Genomic DNA, 22087 nt, shown 5'->3' on the forward strand with positions numbered 1-22087 from the left:
AGATTTCCTGAAAACAAACAAATTCAGTGCACGTGCTGTGAATTTAACCTGCATTTTTGACTACTGTGTATGTATTTAATATGTAATGATATTTAATTTGCATACATTTTGTAGCTGTTTTGCACTTTGACTGCCAGTTTGAGATATTGGCTATATTTGAGTATTGTGTGTATCTTTGGAGAGTGTACAAAATAAAACAATACTCTTTAAAATCATAATCATATTGAATAGAAGTTGTTTTAACTTGCTTTTATCATCTGAGAAATATTGCCAAGATTCGTCCTTTTTTTATCACTGGATGACGTTAAAAAACTCATTCATGCTTTTATCTTCTCTCATCTTGATTATTGTAATGCTATATACACTGGCTTACCTAAGGGTTACCTAACAAAGTTACAACTGCAAATGCAGCAGCCAGAGTACTAATGCAAAGGAGAGAGCATATTACACCAGTTTTAATGGAATTACATTGGTTACCAGTTCATCAGAGGATTGATTTTAAGGTTATTTTATTGGTTTATAAAACACTGCATAATCTGGCACCTTTATACATTTCCGACTGACTGTCAATATACGTTGCAAATTATAGTTTGAGATCCTCTAGCGCCAATCTTCTGGCACATTGTACAGTAATTCATAAACGATCTGGTGGTACTTATTTTGGTCACGATGCTCCAAATATGTTTTCATTCTCTACAAAATGAAGTGAAAGATGCTCCAAGCATTCATATTTTTAAAAGGTGTGTTAAGATATATCTTTTTAAAGTTGCTTATCAGTATATGGTGTGAAGTGTTTTTTTTGTACGAATTGTTTTGTCAGTTTTATCATTGATATTGAGGTGACATTGTATTGGCAATTTCTTTATTTTACATTTTGAACCTTTCTGTTGTTTAATCTTTTTATATTGACTTTGTGTGAATTTGTATTCCTATTATTTGTTTTTATGCTTGTGAAGCACTTTGAGTTGCATTTCATGTATGAAAAGTGCTATACAAATAAATGTTTATTATTATTATCAATATTAATAATAATGAACCCTGTGAGTTTCAGTTTGCTATGAAATTATGAAATGTTCTGGTCAGCTGTGATGTCTCCGGACCGGATGACATTTGACTCATGAAGCAGGAACATTGCCAGAACTGCACAATCAGACCTGGTTGTCTTGTTTGCCTCAATTAATCTTTTACTTGACTCTCCTTTTAGATTAAACATAAACCTTTATTTCCATGCGGCACCATTGTATAAGTCTAAATAACAGTCCAAAAGAGTTTACATCCAATTACATCTAAGACCAGAAGGCCCTACAAGTAAGAAAAATATATGTAATCATTAAGAGGACATCTTGTGATCTTGTCTAGTTGTGTTCTGGTACGGTCAGTAAAGCATCCTCTGGATCTCTGTCCACATCCACATTCTGAAACATCACAAGAAGATAATCAGTATCACACACATTCACATCTCAAACAAAGACAGGAGGATGCTGAACAATAGAAGATAAACATGGTTAATGTTTTTGAAATCATGCACTTCTCTAATAACAAAAAATTTACACAAGTACTGTGGTTATATATTCTATATATCTAATTTGAGCTTGCAGGCATTATTATTATTATTATGAGTAGCTATCATCATTACTAGGCTATTGCTATATAATTATATGAGGTTACATGCTTTATTGTTGTTGTTTTTGTTTTTATTATTATTATTATTATTATTATTATTCATTATCATCAGTAGGTCTATTGTCATTAGGGCATTGCTATAATTGGGAATTGGCACCAGACCTCTGATATTAATTTATTCTTTATTATTGTTATTATAAATAGGCCTAACAGTAGGCATCATCTGCATTTTTTACAGAAGCTTGCAGGTAGGTGATGTTAATGTAAGACCTGAGCTTTGCCTTGCAAAGATTCTCAATTCTTGGCTCAATGTTTGATAAACATAGCCTCAAATCACACTGTAAAATCGAATTAGTTAGACTTACTTGAAAAAAGCATGCAAACCGATTGCCTTAATAAAACCAAGTAAAGTGAAATAGGAATAGTATGTTGTGCTAACAAATGCTGAATTTGTATAGTTCACTTACACAAGAGTTCTAGTGGCTAAAAAAGAACTGTAGAGAGTACTTGATCTTTTAATTTAGGCTTACTCTTGACTTAGTTTAGCTACCATAGATGTTACCAGTGTTTTGCATGCTGAATGTTGAAGTGTGTGTGTGTGACTCAAGCATGATCAGCTGCAAGATATTGTTACAAATATGTAGGGATTATATCAACTCATTTAAAAGTTCCACAGGTGTTTATGACATAAGTGTTAGCAATACAATTGTAAATGATCGTTATATGACAAAGGGAAATATTACATAGGTTAATTTTAAAAGATGATCTTAATTTCTGACTCATTAACTATAGTTAATTATTCAGTCAGAAGCTAGGTCAACTTTTAAAAGCAACCTATTTATTACTTCTCTTCCTTTGAAACCAAATAACTGTGATTTCTTGTTGCATCGCTGCATCAAAAAGAGAGTTTTAATAATATAAATGTTCCAAGTGCTCAACCAAAGTGAACACTGATCACCATAATGGTAAGTTTTTTTTTTTTGGCTTAACAAAATGGCACTCAAACCAATCAATTAATCTTAACTTGTTTTTTCTGAGTAAATAAGGAATAGTATGTGAATAGTACAGATCACTAGATTTTTTCAATTGAGTTAAGACTAAAAAGTGATTAGTCTTAAAAAGTGTTAGTCAGAATCATTGTTGGATTTTACAGTGCATCCTCGATTTGTGCACGATTGCGGTATTTCGTTTTGACTGCAGTTATTTTTGAGAATCCTGCCTCACACAAATCTGTTGGCGCGAAAGGAAGGAGAATCTTCAAGGCGACGTCACAGAGTTCAGGAGATTCCTGCATCAATGCTGCCCAGAATGACGAAAGAGGGGTTCCTTCAGTCTACTGTCACTCTTCAGCTCAATAAGCTGTTCCTGCATATCAATTGATAGCTTGTTTGCTGTGCACACAAACGGATCTCGAACCCACGCAAAAGAGCGATAATCCTCTTCAAAGAACGTCGCAAATAGTTTTCTCATTGCTGACAGGTGCTCAGACGCTGATTGAAATAGGGAGGAGAAATCGTGTGACGTGCCTGCATCAGTGATAAAGTCTGCAAGGCTGGGGAACATGTCACAGTTCCTTCGACTGATGTGGCCATGCCAGAGGTCTAGTTTTTGTGTGAAGGCGTGCACTTTGTCTGCAAGGAGCAAAATAGGAGTTTCGCAGCCTTGCAAAGACAGGTTGAGGCCATTGAAGCGGTCAAATATATCGACCAAATAGGACAGAGACGCGCCACATAGTGTCATCCAGATGCTTCGCCAGATCTGATCTGATTTCTGTCAAAAAACACTTCACCTCCTCTCGCAGCTCATACAACCACTGTAACACCCGCCCCCTGGAAAGCCAGCAAACTTCAGTGTGCAGAAGCAGCTGTTCGTGCCCTGACCCCATCTCCTGGCAGAGGACCCCAAACAAGCGAGAGTTTAGCGGCCGTGATTTGATGAGATTTATGGGATTGGTTCAGCACGGAGTCAAAGAGAACCAGCATTTTTTTAGCAGCTAGTGCTTCGCGATGGACCATGCAATGTGTCCATTTCACAAGTGGAGCTACTTGCTGAATGCGAGCAGCTAGGCCACGTGCACACCCCGTCATTGCCTGCACACCATCCGTGCCTAGGCCAACGCATCGGTCGCAAGCCAAACCATTTTCACGGATAAAAATATCAAGGACATTGAAAATTGCTTCTCCTGTAGTGTGCGACTGAAGAGGCAGACAAAACAGGACATCCTCCTCAATCGCTTTGTCCCGCAGATACTTGACATACACAGTAAAATCCCCAGTGTTAAATTAACACTGCTTGGAGCACATATGGTCCCACTCTACAGAGTGTTAAAGTAACACTAAATCAGTGTTAAAGTTAATGAGATAAATAATATATTAATTAAGTGATGATTGACCATTAGTGGTGAACACCTGATGATAATGAGCAGGATCACTGAAGAAAAGAGAAAAAAGAAAAAACACAAGAACTACGACTGACTATAAAAAGACATTAAATCTCTGAAGATCTCAGCAGAGGAGGATTAAACAACTCCACAAACAACATTATCAGCTTCACACATTACTAACCGGACTGACTTTATTTCTGTCAGATGTCTACAGAAGCTCTTACTGAGAATTAACAGATTTTTTGTTTGATTTTGTTTTGAAAATTGTTAGTTTTTAATGTGACCATCATGGTGATCAGTGTTTTCTTTAGTTGGGCAGTTTGATGATTTTTTAATGTTAGTGTTTCTCTGGCTGCTGTAACTGAGTTTGTTATGGAAAGAAAAGCAAGAGTAAACAAAATCAGATGCTGTCGGCTGCTTGATGATAAGAATATGATCATTGTGTAGTGATTTAATTAATTGATCTTATGACTGAGTAAGAACAATATATTATTAACTTTTTTCATTGTGATTCTAAAAGAGGTCCAGCATAGTTTTAATTAGAAAAGCTGAATAAGTTTTGCAACCGATTGTACACTAATTACTTCTAACTCCTGCTAGATTAACTCACACACAGAGATCAAGGATCAGCCTATGAATCTCAACAATGGTGACATGCTTCATGCCACAATGCATTCTGGGAGCCATAGATGAGTTTTGCTTAATGCACCCAGAATGCATTGCGGCATGAAGCATGTCACCATTGTTGAGATTCATAGGCTGATTCTTGATGTCTGTGTGTGAGTTAATCTCGCAGGAGTTAGAAGTGCTTCTTGTGTGATGTGTTATTAAACTGGAGTACAAAATTAATGTACAAATTTTTTTATAATCGTTTAGTTTATCTGATGAAAACATTGCTGGATCTCCTGCTGTAGAGTCACAAGGCTACTATAATCATTGACTCTCAGGAGATCAGCAAATAAGGCACTATATGATGATAACAACTGTATCAGAAACAACAAGCATCAAACAAAACTATTATTTTCAATAAAACATCAACATCTAAACCTCAATAAGAGCTTCTGTAGACGTATAACAGACATAAAGTAAAAGCTGGTTAGTAATGTGTGAAGCTGGTAATGCTGTTTGTGGAGTTGTTTAATCCTCCTCTGCTGAGATCTTCAAAGATTGAATGTCTTTTTTATAGTCAGTCGTAGTTCTTGTGTTTTTCTTTTTTCTCTTTTCTTCAGTGATTCTGCTCATTATCATCAGGTGTTCACCACAAATGGTCAATCATCCCTTAATTAATCTCTTAATTATCTCATTAACTTTAACACTGATTCAGTGTTACTTTAATGCTGCGTTCACACCAAACGCGAATTGAGCGTCAGGCGCGAGTGATTTCAATGTTAAGTCAATGGAAAGGCGCGTTGACGCGCGTCTGGAGGTCCCGCGGCGCGGAAGGCGCATTACGCGCGGCGCGAAGGACGCGAATCCGCTTCATTCGCGCGTCCAGTTCGCGCGAATGGCGCGAATTGGACGCGAATTGAGCGTCTTGCGCGATACGCGCGTTACACGCGAATGGTGCTTTTGTGCATTCACGCGTTTGAAGCGAATTCGCGTCTGACGCCCGAGTTGAAAAATTTGAACTTTGGCGTCAATTCGCGCCGCGTTAACCAATCAGGAGCCTGCTTGCTGCTGTCACGTGGTAAAGTGACGTGTATGAGAAACCCTGCATAAATTAAAAACAGTACTATTGTGTCACAAAATGTAGTTTTAAGACGTTTTCAGGTGGGAATTCAGTTGTTTAAAGCTCAAATCTGTGGTTTATTTATAAAGAGAGCGCCTATTTTAAAAAAATAATCTTGTGTTTTTGGAGTTGTGAGATCCAGGCGATCACCGGGCAATCACTGCTCATAACCCCAGCGAAGGCAGCCTTTCCTCGGCCAGTCCTTCTGGCGTCTGCCGCTGGCTCTGATGTCCTGTAGTGGTTCGTTTTGTGTAGATCTAACGGCCGAGCTTTGCTCTCATGAATCTATAATTTGTTGTCTGCCAAATCGTTTTGACTGAGGGCAAAGAGAAGTTTAATAACTTTATATTTTTAGGATATTTAAATATACATGTACTGAAGATGATGTAGGAGTTGCCTGGACCACATTTGTGTGGCTATTAATGCTTAATATATATGTTTAATGAAAATGAAAAGAGGCAGAGTGGTGTTTTATGACATATTTCTCCTGGAGTGCCTTGAACGCGCGTCAATTTCGCTTCAAACGCTCGATTTCTACGCGCGTCCAATTCTCTGCAGACGCGCGAATGCATTCAAAATGTTCGCGCGTGAAACTAGACGTGGTAGACGCGATTTTGACGCTCAATTCGCGTTTGGTGTGAACGCAGCATTACACTCTGTAGAGTGGGACCATATGTGCTCCAAGCAGTGTTAATTTAACACTGGGGATTTTACTGTGTAGGTGAGGAGCTGTGCCTGCCCAGCAATATCAGTGGATTCGTCCAGCTGCAGCGCGTAGTAAAGACTCTTTTTTACGAATTCTATCAGTTGCTCTCTGATATCATTGGACATGTCTACAATTCTCCTAGCGACTGTGTCATTGGACAGTGGTACTGCACCGAGTTTGGCTGCTGCACTATTGCCTATTATTATTCTGCACGTCTTGCGCTGCCAGCAAAATGAGAGTCTCGGCGATTGTATGCGGTATACCCAGTTTACCGATTCTTTTGGCCAATACATACGATGCCTCCAAACACTGTTTAGACACAGTGCTGTGCACTGAAATGGTTGCCTGTTGCTGATGGAGGCCATCAAGCTTTCTTTTAAAATATTCAGCTGGTTTATTTTTTATGCCAGCATGCTTTTTTTCGAGGTGCCTTTTTCATTTGCAGGGCTTCATACTGTTGTTTTCCAGCACCTCAGCACACACGACACACTGAAGTCTCAGATCAGCCGTGACTGTAAACCCAAACTCCAGGTATGCTTCATCGTCAGTGTTGCCAACTCTCGCGAGACAAATAAGCAAATAAGCTTCAAAAACAAGCCCAAAACAAGCCCAATATTATTATATTATTTATTATCATCAATATTATTTATAATTTAAAAAAAATTATCAATAAATGAGCCTGCAACATATTAAACTGACACCTCTCGGAGTTTGAAAAGCAAAAACAGATGTGATTTTACAAAAATCATCAAATTGCAATAAAGGACACGCAATATCCTCCGATCAGCTGTGAACAGAAGAGGTTTGGAGAAAAGAAAAAGTGACATGAAGGCCAATTATGGGAACCCATAGTCGGAGTTAGTGGACACATATTAGGGGCAGTGAGTAGTGAACACACACACTGCAAACCTTGAAAAAGATAAGCCCTACATCTCAATGTGCATATACTATCTGCCCTATAGTATTGAAAATGACTGTCACATACTATTTAGGATGGATAGTATGCACATTGGGACACAGGCAAGCACTAAGGGAGCGCTGCAGTATAGCCACATAGGCCTATTTATAATAAAATACATTTGAACCATACCTACTGTTATTATTAGTATACTTGTTTTTTTTATAATAGCCTGTAATTTTAAATACATTATTAAATTAGGTGCCTCTCTTCCCTGTTCCCTCTCCATCTCTGTACATCTCTGCTGGTGGCATTGTTTGTAAAAATGTATACATAAATTTAAGTGTACTAACTATCATTACGTGCATTTATAACGTCACATATACCTGCACGTGGAACACGATTTTTCTTCAGTGAGGGGGAGAAGGAGGCGGGATATATGAGGACGGATTACTACAGCACTTGTATCTTTGCACTGAATGGCTATTAGCTGAGAGAAGACAGTGTCAGTCAATGAATTGGACAAAACAGCGACCATAAATGTAAAGAAACGAAGTTGCTTATTATATTTTCCTAACAAGCAACCACTCTTTTTAAAATAAGCCCAAAAAACCGCAACCCGCGACTCGTGATTTTTTAACGCGACTTGCCAAAAAAAGAAGCCCAAAGTCGCGTGTTATACGCGGACTTGGCAACTATGTTCATCGTACCTTCGAAGCTTTTTTGCAGCTGGTGGTGCGTCGGTTGGCTTGTTGGTCCTCAGAAGAAATTTCTCCATTTTTGTTATGTGTTTTCAATAATGTTTAGGCAATATGTAACTGTGTGTGTGGCTATGTTAAGAGATGGATCAGGGGCTAATCAGTCGGGACTTAGGCATGATCTTTAATTAAACGAACAAAATAATTATTTTGCACACAATTCAGATTTTATTTTAATACTTAACGATTGTAGTCCTCATCAGTGTGTGTGTGTGTCTTAGTCGCGTGGGTAGTTTTAGCTAAGTGCAGCTACTGCCTAGCAGTTAAAAAAAATCACTGGCTAGGGCTAAGATTTGATCTAATCTTTAACAAGAATGTTTGTGGGTTTAGTCTTTAAAAAGACTGTTGGGGTTTTGTAGTAAAGGCCTATGTAAATCGAGATTGATAACATACTAGCGAGAGCTGGCACAAGCGAACTTGGCAAGAGACTAGACTAGAGTGAATGGAGAGCTATGTCATGAGTCAATTTAAATGCAGTGATTTATTTGTGTGTGAGAGTGAGTGAACATTTACATTTACACCCTGCCAGTGGGGATGGGTCAAGAGTTCAGTGATGTCTCCAGTCCCCGTCCAGAGTCCAGTGATGTCTCCAGTCCCCGTCCAGAGTCCAGTGATGTCTCCAGTCCCCGTCCAGAGTCCAGTGAAGACTCCAGTCCCCGTCCAGAGTTCAGTGATGTCTCCAGTCCCCATCCAGAGACCAGTGAGGACTCCAGTCCCCATCCAGAGTTCAGTGATGTCTCCAGTCCCCATCCAGAGTTCAGTGATGTCTCCAGTCCCCATCCAGAGTCCATTGAAGACTCCAGTCCCCATCCAGAGTCCATTGATGGCTCCAGTCCCCATCCAGAGTCCAGTGATGGCTCCAGTCCCCATCCAGAGTCCAGTGATGGCTCCAGTCCCCATCCAGAGTCCAGTGATGGCTCCAGTCCCCATCCAGAGTCCAGTGAAGACTCCAGTCCCCATCCAGAGTCCAGTGATGGCTCCAGTCCCCATCCAGAGTCCATTGATGGCTCCAGTCCCCATCCAGAGTCCATTGATGGCTCCAGTCCCCATCCAGAGTCCATTGATGGCTCCAGTCCCCATCCAGAGTCCAGTGATGGCTCCAGTCCCCATCCAGAGTCCAGTGATGGCTCCAGTCCCCATCCAGAGTCCAGTGATGGCTCCAGTCCCCATCCAGAGTCCAGTGATGGCTCCAGTCCCCGTCCAGAGTCCAGTGATGGCTCCAGTCCCCATCCAGAGTCCAGTGAGGACTCCAGTCCCCATCCAGAGTCCAGTGATGTCTCCAGTCCCCATCCAGAGTCCAGTGATGTCTCCAGTCCCCATCCAGAGTCCAGTGATGTCTTCAGTCCCCATGCAGAGTCCAGTGATGTCTCCAGTCCCCATCCAGAGTCCAGTGATGTCTTCAGTCCCCATGCAGAGTCCAGTGAGGACTCCAGTCCCCATCCAGAGTCCAGTGAGGACTCCAGTCCCCATCCAGAGTCCAGTGAGGACTCCAGTCCCCATCCAGAGTCCAGTGAGGACTCCAGTCCCCATCCAGAGTCCAGTGAGGACTCCAGTCCCCATCCAGATTCCAGTGATGGCTCCAGTCCCCATTCAGAGTCCAGTGATGGCTCCAGTCCCCATCCAGAGTCCAGTGAGGACTCCAGTCCCCATCCAGAGTCCAGTGAGGACTCCAGTCCCCATCCAGAGTCCAGTGATGGCTCCAGTCCCCATCCAGAGTCCAGTGATGGCTCCAGTCCCCATCCAGAGTCCAGTGATGGCTCCAGTCCCCATCCAGTGTCCAGTGATGGCTCCAGTCCCCATCCAGAGTCCAGTGATGGCTCCAGTCCCCATCCAGAGTCCAGTGATGGCTCCAGTCCCCGTCCAGAGTCCAGTGATCACTAGTCCCTGTCCAGAGTCCAGTGATGGCTTCAGCCCCCGACCAGCATCCAGTGATGGCTTCAGCCCCCGACCAGCATCCAGTGATGGCTCCAGCCCTCGACCAGCGTCCAGTGATGGCTCCAGCCCTCGACCAGCGTCCAGTGATGGCTCCAGCCCTTGAACATCATCCAGTGATGGCTCCAGCCCTCGACCAGTGTCCAGTGAGGGCTCCAGCCCATAAATCTGCTCCAGCCAATGTGCCCGCTTCAGAGTCCACAACAGCCCAGGAGTTCAGCCCAGAGTAAACTAAATAAACTGCACTTGGGATAAACTTGAGATAAATGGTGCTCTGTTACAAACCCCAATGAGACACCTCCTCCCTCTGTCAAGGCCACGGAGGCCACAAATAAACTGCTGTGGTGATTATCTTCTCCGCCGGTTCTGCACTGGTGGTCTCCATCTTCGCTGGCTACACCAGGGTCAAACAATGTTCAATTGGTTTTGCCACTGTCCATGTCTGCCTTTACTCTAAGGCCTAGGTCTTCCACCATGTCATGCACCAGGCCCACTTTATGGGTCTGGCCCTCCATCCCTCTATCTTGTCCTTCATCCACCACCCTCCTGGACTTTTTTGTATTTAAGTGTGTTTAAATGTGCAGCTAGTGATTTCTGGTAAACGCTGTTGATATCTGAAATTACTAAAACAAACATTCCAGAGTCCAGTGATGTCTTCAGTCCCCATCCAGAGTCCAGTGAGGACTCCAGTCCCCATCCAGAGTCCAGTGATGTCTCCAGTCCCCATCCAGAGTCCAGTGATGTCTCCAGTCCCCATCCAGAGTCCAGTGATGTCTTCAGTCCCCATGCAGAGTCCAGTGATGTCTCCAGTCCCCATCCAGAGTCCAGTGATGTCTTCAGTCCCCATGCAGAGTCCAGTGAGGACTCCAGTCCCCATCCAGAGTCCAGTGAGGACTCCAGTCCCCATCCAGAGTCCAGTGAGGACTCCAGTCCCCATCCAGAGTCCAGTGAGGACTCCAGTCCCCATCCAGAGTCCAGTGAGGACTCCAGTCCCCATCCAGATTCCAGTGATGGCTCCAGTCCCCATTCAGAGTCCAGTGAGGACTCCAGTCCCCATCCAGAGTCCAGTGAGGACTCCAGTCCCCATCCAGAGTCCAGTGATGGCTCCAGTCCCCATTCAGAGTCCAGTGATGGCTCCAGTCCCCATCCAGAGTCCAGTGATATCTCCAGTCCCCATCCAGAGTCCAGTGAGGACTCCAGTCCCTATCCAGAGTCCAGTGATGGCTCCAGTCCCCATTCAGAGTCCAGTGATGGCTCCAGTCCCCATCCAGAGTCCAGTGATGTCTTCAGTCCCCATCCAGAGTCCAGTGAGGACTCCAGTCCCCATCCAGAGTCCAGTGAGGACTCCAGTCCCCATTCAGAGTCCAGTGATGGCTCCAGTCCCCACCCAGAGTCCAGTGATGGCTCCAGTCCCCACCCAGAGTCCAGTGATGGCTCCAGTCCCCACCCAGAGTCCAGTGATGGCTCCAGTCCCCATCCAGAGTCCAGTGATGGCTCCAGTCCCCATCCAGAGTCCAGTGATGGCTCCAGTCCCCATCCAGAGTCCAGTGATGGCTCCAGTCCCTATCCAGAGTCCAGTGATGGCTCCAGTCCCCATCCAGAGTCCAGTGATGGCTCCAGTCCCCATCCAGAGTCCAGTGAGGACTCCAGTCCCTATCCAGAGTCCAGTGATGTCTCCAGTCCCCATCCAGAGTCCAGTGATGTCTCCAGTCCCCATCCAGAGTCCAGTGATGTCTCCAGTCCCCATCCAGAGTCCAGTGATGTCTCCAGTCCCCATCCAGAGTCCAGTGATGGCTCCAGTCCCCATCCAGAGTCCAGTGATGTCTTCAGTCCCCATCCAGAGTCCAGTGAGGACTCCAGTCCCTATCCAGAGTCCAGTGATGGCTCCAGTTCCCATCCAGAGTCCAGTGATGTATTCAGTCCCCATCCAGAGTCCAGTGATGGCTCCAGTCCCCATTCAGAGTCCAGTGATGGCTCCAGTCCCCACCCAGAGTCCAGTGATGGCTCCAGTCCCCGTCCAGAGTCCAGTGATGTCTCCAGTCCCCACCCAGAGTCCAGTGATGGCTCCAGTCCCCATCCAGAGTCCAGTGATGTCTCCAGTCCCCATACAGAGTCCAGTGAGGACTCCAGTCCCTATCCAGAGTCCAGTGATGTCTTCAGTCCCCATCCAGAGTCTAGTAAGGACCCAAAAGGACCACACCCCTATCTTGATGCCTCCACTCCCACATTCGCACTATGCAACACAGGTAATGACTTGGAGGAATCTGCTGTGCCCGAGGGTATGATGTCATCCAATAACTGATAGCAGTTTGTGTTAATATGATAATTCAGGTTGAATGTCTTATTGTTATTCTCCTCTACTCCTTAAATTGCAAAGTAATTATTTTCCTCCAAAAAAACCCCATTGTTTTCATGAACAGCTACCTACATAATACGAAAGTCCAAGAAAACTAATATATTACGAATGTGACAAGATTAAGGGGGTTATGGCAATCACTAAAAGAGGAACCAAAAGAAGAAAAAAAAAACATATTAGAGTGCCAATACTTTAAACGGGCGGTGGAGGAGGTTTAGGCATTCCAGGCTTATAATAAACAAACAAGCGAAGATGACACACAAGTATATTCAAGAAAAAGACACCATATCTTAGTTCTGTGAAACACAGCAAAACCAACGTTACTCACGTATTCAGAAAAAATAAAGCAACCTCCGCAGGAAACAGCGATCATCATCCAGCTCACTTTGGTTCTCATCCGATAGTGTAAGCGCAGTCAAATCAATAATACTATTGGATGGATGGATGGATGGATGGATGGATGGATGGATGGATGGATGGATGCATGGATGGAATATTAAGTGTCCCCAACTAAGCAAGCCAAAGGCCAGTGGCATGGAACCCAAACTCCATAAGTGACAGAAATTGAGACAAACAAAACCTTGGGAGGTTTTTCTGATTCAACTGAAGTTAACTGAAAATATGCTGAGCTGGGGGCTTTTTTGTGGAAGAACAGCCATCAAAATCAAAATTTGTTTACATTTACAAAACACAATTAAGTTGGTCAGTGAAAACATAAAAAATCGTTTCTTTGTACTTTTGTCAGTTAAATAAAGGTACAAGAGGATTCAGATGTTCACCTGTCCATTCAGCCTTAAAGGGTAATAGTAAACTAACTTGGCTTGCTGTCCTTGGAGGCTCGGCTCGAGCTCAGAATTAAAAAACCCAAAATGTATTGCAAAGACAGTAAGCTGGGCAATAAACCGTGAATGGTTTGGTGATATAGGTAGAAAAAACATAAGAAATTAAGTCCTCTCCCCCTAAGGATGAGTAGAATACTTTGCTGAAGCCACTTTGGGGAAATATAGGGCGGTTTGTGGGGTGTGGGGCTAAGAGAGAAAACTAAAGGAACAATCACTACTGCGGCAATGAAAAGAATGGAGGTTATTGCAATCGGTGTGAGAAATCATTACTGAGTCGGATAGCAAATTAAATTGAGAGTTGGTATGAGAGCAGTGGCTGTTTTATTCTGAAAGCTGGCATGAAAGAGGTGGCTGAAATCACTTTTTTGGCAATTTCGGCAAGAGCTGCTGGAGCTCATCGGATTGGGACATGGATCAAAGAATGGGGCGGGGTCAAATTACTAATTTGGAAGATTTGTCAATGGGATGACGCAGTGTCTGCTGCTTATATCGTATGCTCGTAATGATGATTGACTGGACTGGTTGTTTAGGCTCCTCCTGAACCTACGTTTGGAACATCACAGATTGTTGATTTTATTGCATTTTTCAAAATGCCCCAACTTTTCTGGAAATGGGGTTTTACCAAAAGGATTAAAACCTAACCCTAACCCTGTTACTGGATAATTGCACTGCTCTTTATTTCAGAAGTACTACAATATTTACTTTGCTCACCACAGGTCTGCCTCTGTGTGTGTTCACTGCTTCAACATTCAGGAAAATGGACTCAACATCACAGCCTGGAAACACAAAAGAAAAATAGATAATTTTATGATCATTGATCTTTATGTAAACAGTTATATTTCAGAAGAGAGTAAGAGAGTCTGACCATAGGCAACAGGAGTAAGTTTCATCACTGTGTGCAGAGGACACTTCAGATAAGGCAGCTCATCTAGTGTGATGTCAGGACAGAGCAGTCATTAAAAAGACATGTACACTCTTGATTGATGTTTTTATTTCAAAGCAATTACAAGGAGGAGTAAAACTGTAAATATCAGTGATCTTAAAGGATTAGTTCACTTTAAAATGAAAATTACCCTATGATTTACTCCCCCTCAAGCCATCCTAGGTGTATATGACTTTCCTTTTTCTGATGAACACAATTAGAGTTATATTAATAAATATCCATCCTTCATTAACATGCTCCACATGGCTCCGGGGGTTAATAAAGGCCTTAATGAAAGGCCTTCTGAAGCGAAGCGATGGGGTTTCGTCAGAAAAATATCCATATCTAAAGCTTTATGAAGTAAAATATCACAATTCTGCCAGACCTCCTTCCATATTTAACTTATGAAAAAAGCGTAACTGGAGCGATTTGTGGAGCCTTGTGGAGTATGTTTATGAAGGATGGATGCACATTTTTGAGCCTCAAACTCAATGGACCCGTCACTGCCATTATAAAGCTCGGAAGCGTCAGGATATTTATTAATATAACTCTGATTGTGTTCATCAAAAAGAAGAAAGTCATATACACATAGGATGGCTTGAGAGTGAGTAAATCATGGGCTAATTTTCATTTTAAAGTGATTTTCTTTTAACTGGATTTCTGCATTGATTACTGATGGTCTGATCTTCATCAAGTCACAATTATACACAAACACAATCTGACTAATGGCACACAAGCAGTTGTACTTTTCAAAATGCAGGATGGAAAAGGTAAGTTAACCCCTGAATTTAACAACTTGTAGATCTTTAGCAGCAGCACACGTTCTACTAAATCTTTACTTTAGATGCTTATAAAATGAACATCCCCCCCCTATAAATCAAAACAAAAACTTCCACTTCATCAATGTTTCTTGGTTCCCTTTCTGTTGGTCACTTTCAATGTTGTGTCGAAATATCAGCACTAGGGGTCGCCCCTGAGAGCCCAAACACCTCTGACGTATTCAGAAAAGGCTAATGGAATTGGTGTGTAGAATTTGCAGAGCATGCCCCCAGACATATGGGTATTATAAGGCGGCCTGAACACACACTTAAGCTTTGTTCTTCAAGGTCTAAGCCAGCCTCTCTTGATTTCAAAGAGAAACCATTTCCAATCACCTCTGCAAAAAATGTTTTGCTGCCGTTTGGCCGATTTCTCTCTCCCTCTGACGGGCTCAATCACTTTTGGAAACACCCAAAATGAAAAACCTTTTGTGGATGGTTCATGCTCTCACTGCGAGAGCATGCACATTGGGTCATTACACTCAAGACTCTCGTACCTCTTTAAGCATCCTCAGATGATTCCTCTCCCGGTCCTTCTACCTCCGGCTAGGAGGCCTTGGCCTAGTCAGTCTCTAAACCTTAATCCTATAGAAAATCTGTGGAGGGAGCTGAAACTTTGAGTTGCCAAGCGACAGCCAAGAAACCTTGAGGATTTAGAGAGGATATGTACGACCAAAATCCCTCCTGAGATGTGTGCAAACCTGGTGACCAACTAAAGGAAACATCTTACCTCTGCGCTTGCCAACAAGGGTTTCTCAAAAGAATACTAAGTCATGTTTTGCTTGGGGATCAAATATTTATTCCACTTACCGAAATACGAATCAATTTATAAGTCAAATCAAGTCAAGTCAACTTTATTTATATAGCGCTTTTTACAATGTGGATTATTTCAAAGCAGCTTCACAGTGTTAAACAGGAAAATAATGGTACAGCCGCTCTGGAGAAAACGCTGATGTTATCAGTTCATTTCAATTATCATACAGTGACAATGTGGGCAGGTTATAAGTAATTTAGTTGATGTATTTAATTTAGTTTAGTAATTCAATTGATTTGGATATTTAGTTGAAAATTGAATGTCCCCAACTGAGCAAGCCAAGCCAGAGGCGACAGTGGCAAGGAACCAAAACCCCATCAGGAGCCTAATGGAGAAAAATAAACCTTGGGAGAAACCAGTCTCAGTCGCGGTGCCAGTTCTCCTCTGGCCAATTAACAAACAGTGTATGATTATTATTCTGGTGACCTTACAGGTCAGAGGTCATATTAGATATTATAACAGTTATATAATGTGTTTTCTGTTTTTTGGGGGGGGTGATATTCAGTCTCTATCCGTTAAAATACACCTACCATAAAATTATAAACCCTTAATTGGATGTAATGTTTGCATTAGAACATTTCCCCTCCCCGAGGTCAAGTTACAGGTTCCCTTGAATGATGAACCCTGGGCCACCCTTCTCAATCACTATTGTGGTAGATGAGTTCGGCGGAGGAACTTACTACAAGGCCCATTACTCATGGTATGCCCCTTTTCAGCTGAGCCCTTGTAATCTGGCTAGTCAAGTCAAGTCATCTTTATTTATGTTGCGCTTTAATATGCTGATTATTTCAAAGCAGCTTCACAGTGTTAAACAGGAAAATAATGCAACAGAATTTGATTCGGCTGTACAGCCGCTCTGGAGAAAACGGTGATGTCATCAGCTCATTTCAATTATCATACAGTGACAGTGCGGATGGATCAGTAATATTTAGTGTCCCCAACTGAGCAAGCCAAAAGGCGACAGAGGCAAGGAAGTGCTCCAGTTGTGGTCCCTGATGGTGACCCCATACAATGTATTCTTCCATTGTTCAGTTTCCTCCTCGGGGAACTCAGTGTCTTCCCCTGGGTGGAGTGAGCTCCGTCACCAGTCGCTGTGAAGCCGGTAATCTCCTCCTCTTCAGGTGGCCCACCACAGGGACTCCACCAGAGGATTTATTCTTCACATATTAACCTCTTCCTTAGGGTAGGATGTGGTCTCCGTAGTGTTCCTTTCTCACCGAGAAGGAGAACGCTTCCCAACATTAAAGGGTTAGTTCACCCATGAAAATGGAAAATTCTGTCATTAATTCCTCACCCTCATGTCGTTTGACACCCGTCAGACCAGTTCATATTGGAACACAAATGAAGATATTTTAGTGTAAAGCTGATGCTGAGAAAGGCTTCAGATAGGCCTCCATTGGCATTCAGTACATTCTCACTTCCAAGACCCATAAAAGGCACTAAAAACGTCGTTACAAAGTCCATCTCACCACAGTGACTCTAATTTTACGATGCGACGACAATAGTTTTTGTGCGCAAAAAAAAATCAAAATAACGACTTTATCCAACTTGTTCTTGTCTTCCGTGTGTGTCTCCACGACGCATGCGTGAGAATATGACGCAGATCCGGCGTTCGGACACATGACCCAGAAGAGATTTGTTTACAAGCAGAGGAAGACGCGCGTATCTAAGCTGTTGAATTCTACATTGATCGTGCTTTAGGTCTCGGTGTAGTTCTCAAAATGGGGCTAAAGTGTGCATTTCATGGATTCCTGAACCCCGGATCTGCGTCATATTCTCGCGCATGCATCGTGGAGGCACACACGGAAGACAAGAACAAGTTGGATAAAGGTGTTATTTTGATTTTTTTTTTCGCACAAAAACTATTGTCGTTGCATCGTAAAATTATTGTAGAGCCACTGTGGTGAGATGGACTTTGTAACGATGTTTTAAGTGCCTTTTATGGGTCTTGGAAGTGTGAATGTACTGAATGCCAATGGAGGCCTATCTGAAGCCTTTCTCAGAATCAGCTTTACACTAAAATATCTTCATTTGTGTCTGAAGATGAACGGAGGTCTGACGGGTGTCGAACGACATGAGGGTGAGGAATTAATGACAGAATTTTCATTTTTGGGTGAACTAACCCTTTAACAAGTAGGTTAACTCGGCTGTAAAAAACTAAAAACTTTTCTTGAAAATCAGAAGAGGCCTATGGCTTGAGTGACCTCTCCCTAGAGGTGAGGAGGTACTCTTGATACCCTGGGCATTGGAAGGATGCGTGTTAGCATAGATGCACTTGCTGTTGGCATGCAGAGGCTTGCCATGCTTCGTAACACAGTTTAAGTTGTGTTTAGTATAGTTTAGTACAGAAAGGGAACGTCTCCGTTAACAGTGTAACCCTCATTCCCTGATGAAGGAAACAGAGATGTTGGGTCCCTCCTGCCACAACTTGAACTTCCACTAAGGGGTTGAGAGACCATTTCGGCTCCTCAGAAAAAAACTGACATTTGTGTGCAAGCCAGCTGCCTTATATACCTATTTCCAGGAGCATAGCAAATTCCACACTGCAATCCCGAAGGCCTTATCTGAATATGTCTCAAGGGCAACCCCTAGTGTCAGTATTTAGACACAATGTCTCTGTTCCCTCGAATGAGGGTTAAACTAGTAACAGAGTTTAATAATTGTCTTGATTGTACAGCTCTCTTCAGGTCAATGACCAATCCATCTCAATTGGGTTAAGTTCAGGAACTTCATATCCACATTGTGTACACATAAAATGGACAACTAAACATGCGTAAACTATTTTCTATCCAAAGATTAGATTTAAGAAAAATAAATGTGTTTAAATATGAGTGCATATTACGATTTTTACAAAGCTCATCATCCTGACCTCTGAATGGCCAGCGATCAAGTGCAAAGTGATTGGCCCGAATACACAGTCCTTACCATATTTGGAACATCCAGCTCCCGAAGCAATATTGACAGGTGATAATTTCAATCCTAATTCGAGCCCGGATGATGCAGATGACCAAGCTGATCGATCAACGTTGCCAGCGCAACTGGACCAGAAAGTATCAGATTGGTACGTTTGTATTTGTTATCATAGAAACTAAAAACAAGCGCTACTCTATACTGCTCAAACCCCCCTATTGAATAGTCAGTAGCAAACTCTTAAAAAATGAAAACAGGCTGTGTCTGTGTGAAAAAATGCGTAGCACACAGTCGAATATTTGGGTTGTACTGTTGTACTGTACCTCCCACAGTTTCTCTTGAAGCCAATACGGAAGTGACTTAAACTGCAATTCACCGACTGGCCGCTAGGGACATGCTTCCAGAAGGAGCAGAATCTCATTGAGCCCCATGTTAACAATACAGCAGAAAAAAACATGTTTACAGTCTGGTACAAATTGTGGTTTTGGTCTGTACGGCTAATTTTGCCTTTCATGACAACTGTGAGGGGGGTGATTTTTTTTTATAACTCATTCGTTTACATTATATAAATCCTTAAAGTTCTGCATATTTAAGGGCGTGGCCACTTTGAGTGACAGGTGGATTGCCATTTATCTGCTGTCTGTGAGCCACTACGTCACCTCAGCTCCGCCCATGTCCCGCCTCTTTGCCCATTTCTGTTATCCGGGAGTGACGAGATGATGGCCAAGATGGCGACGGCCAGCTCGACCCTACTTTACGCTTCAAAACTGCTCTTCCGAATCCTATGGGTGACGTCATGGACACTACGTCCATATTTTTTCTTTTACAGTCTATGGGTGTAACTAAAGATTAACCACTGTTTTCTAATTGTGTCCTCTCTTGGAAGACCAAATAAAGTAGTTTGGCTTTTGCAGCGAAAAACAGCATCTCCACGACATGCGGGGGTTAAACAATACTACAGCGAGAATAAAAGTTACGCCTTCTTTCTTTGCATATATGTTTGGGCGGTGTTATGAAACTCTGAAGCATTTTATGAAGGTGTGAGCCTTAACTTTTACAAAGAATATCTCTTTGGGTTTAGAGACTTTGAGCTTTGTAACTCTGCAGATCGTACACATGCACAAAACAAACAGCTACATAACACACTAAAGAGAAAAGAAAACAAGCAGGGACGTGCACAGGAATTTTGAGGGGCAGTTGCTCTGACCTAAAAAAAAGGGCACTTCAAACAATACCCAAAAAAGTGATAGGATTTAGGCATTTAACCATTTTGAATAAAATAATTAATGTGATGCATTACTTCCATCATTCATTCTTCTTGCTAAAACGAAATGTGAGAAACTAACTATCAGCAGACATGTAGCTTAGTTTGCCTAATGCCTACCAAAAAAATAGTAGCCTGGGCTGCTTGTCTGCAAGCTATCTGTCTGATAATTTAGGCTAAACGTGGCAAACTCATCCTGGATTTATAAAGATTTCAATTAATTTCATTAAACATGATGATGATGATCGTCCGTTTGTTATACCTTTCTGACAACGTTAAGTTGTCTCACCCGACAACCGTATATATATATATATTAAAAGTTTGGAAACTGACTGTACTATTTTGATTGTTTTTGAAAGAAGTCTCTTCTGCTCACCAAGGCTGCGTTTATTTGAACCAAAATACAGCAAAAACAGTACTATTGTGAAATATTTTTACAATGTAAAATAGGCTAACTTTTTTTTTTTTCTATTTGAATATATTTTGAAATACAATTTATTTCTGTGATTCACATGATCCTTCAGAAATCATTCTAATATGCAATATATGCAATTATATAATATGTCTCAAGAAACAGTTCTGATTATTATCAATGTTGAAAACAGTTGTGCACATTTTTTTCAGGATTATTTAATGAAAAGAAAGTTAAAAAATAACAGCATTTATCTGAAATATAAAGCTTTTGCAACATTATAAATGTCTATACTTGATCAATTTAATGCATTCTTGCTGAATAAATGTATTAATTTCTTTGAATTAATCATAAATTGATCTTTATTAAATTTAAATTGATCACAGGAATAAATTACATTTTAAAATATACTCAAATAGAAAACAGTTATTTAACATTTAAGTAATATTTCACAATATAACAGCTTATTTTGTATTTTTAATAACATAAATGCAGCCTTGGTGAGCAGAAGAGACTTCTTTAAAAACAATTAAAATAGTAGAGTTTCCAAACTTTTGACTGGTATAGTGTATGTGTGTGTGTGTGTATATATATATAACAGAACTATATACAATCTTAGGGCTGTTTTCTTTTAGACATTTGTGCTCTCTTCCCCACCTTTCTGAATAGATTTCAGCAGTAAAGAGAGAAAGCATTTGCAGTGATGGTTTTTCTCCATTTACCTGACAATTTATAATGCTGCTTGTTCTTCCACGGACAACCGAACCGCTGCTTCTACTACAACCATAACTCATGTGATGATGTTACGTCAAATGCACACGAGCAGCGGCGGTTGTTGCCAAGTATTCATTCCCGGGGATCAATACAAACTAATAAACGGTTCCATTTTCATATTTCTTTGCCTGCAATTTTTGTTGCGGGCGCGGTACATTATAAAAGTAGCTCAAAAAAACGCAACCTGCAGCTCCGTAACCTTTCCCGCGACCTTTCCCGTTTTTTAAAATAGCCCAATTGTGCGGGAAAACCGCGACCCTGGCAACTGTGCTCCTTCTAGTGCTGCTCATGCAGGCTCAGGTGCCGGTCGCGTGCAGCGCTGCAGCCACGTAAACAGAAGGCGTTTCTCAATGTCAAGGAAGGATCCTCGGAAGCCAGAATTCCGAGGATGCTACGTCATCGACAGCCGTCGAAGGGCTGTTCCAATGTCGAGGATCCTCGGAATTTCAACCAAGGTCTGAGTCCTTCGTTCGAAAAATATGCCATATACAGGAAAGGATGCATACGAGTAGACTTCGCGCACTTCGCGCTCTCAAATCACCCACAATCCTATGCGGGCAGCTTTGCTATCTTGTTCAAAAAATACAAAATATCGGACGTTGGCGGAGTCGGAGCGTTAACGGGGCAATATTTACGTCACCAAACATTTGTTATAACCATAGTAAATATAAGTAAAGTTTAACGTTTAAATGCCAGTACAAATGACTACCGTATTGATATTATACAAATTACGTTATTGATGGCTAACGGACCATTCACTGATGTAATGACGCAATGACGTGCACTTGCTAGCCTGTTCCATTTACCTGTTCTCCGAATGCTAAAGAGGAGCCTCGCCTCTGAAGGAAGTGACTTGGAAGGACCAGTCCTGCAGAGGAAGTATCCTTGACATTGAGAAACACCTAGAGTGTGCCCTTCCCCCCTACTGACTTTCACTTTCGGACGG

The 22087-nt window shown here is 42.0% G+C and overlaps 1 protein-coding gene across 2 annotated transcripts in view; it reads right to left on the bottom strand.

Moving 5' to 3' along the window:
- Positions 1 to 437: 437 nt before the first annotated feature.
- LOC307117894 (6-phosphofructo-2-kinase/fructose-2,6-bisphosphatase) overlaps positions 438 to 22087 on the bottom strand; it is a 56732-nt gene continuing 35082 nt past the window's right edge. Inside the window, exons 12-14 of one of the 2 annotated variants that reach the window (XM_079803122.1) lie at positions 14093 to 14155; positions 13939 to 14003; positions 438 to 1415 (exon numbers count right to left, since the gene is read on the bottom strand). In XM_079803122.1, coding sequence (XP_079659248.1) covers positions 1356 to 1415; positions 13939 to 14003; positions 14093 to 14155 — 188 coding nt within the window. In that variant the 3' untranslated portion in view covers positions 438 to 1355. Of the gene's footprint in view, positions 1416 to 13929; positions 14004 to 14092; positions 14156 to 22087 lie in introns of both variants that reach the window. The other variant, XM_079803121.1, reaches the window with a different exon arrangement.

The sequence above is a fragment of the Gobio gobio genome (assembly GCF_949357685.1).
Source record: "Gobio gobio genome assembly, chromosome: 21".
Taxonomy (NCBI): Eukaryota; Metazoa; Chordata; class Actinopteri; order Cypriniformes; family Gobionidae; genus Gobio; species Gobio gobio.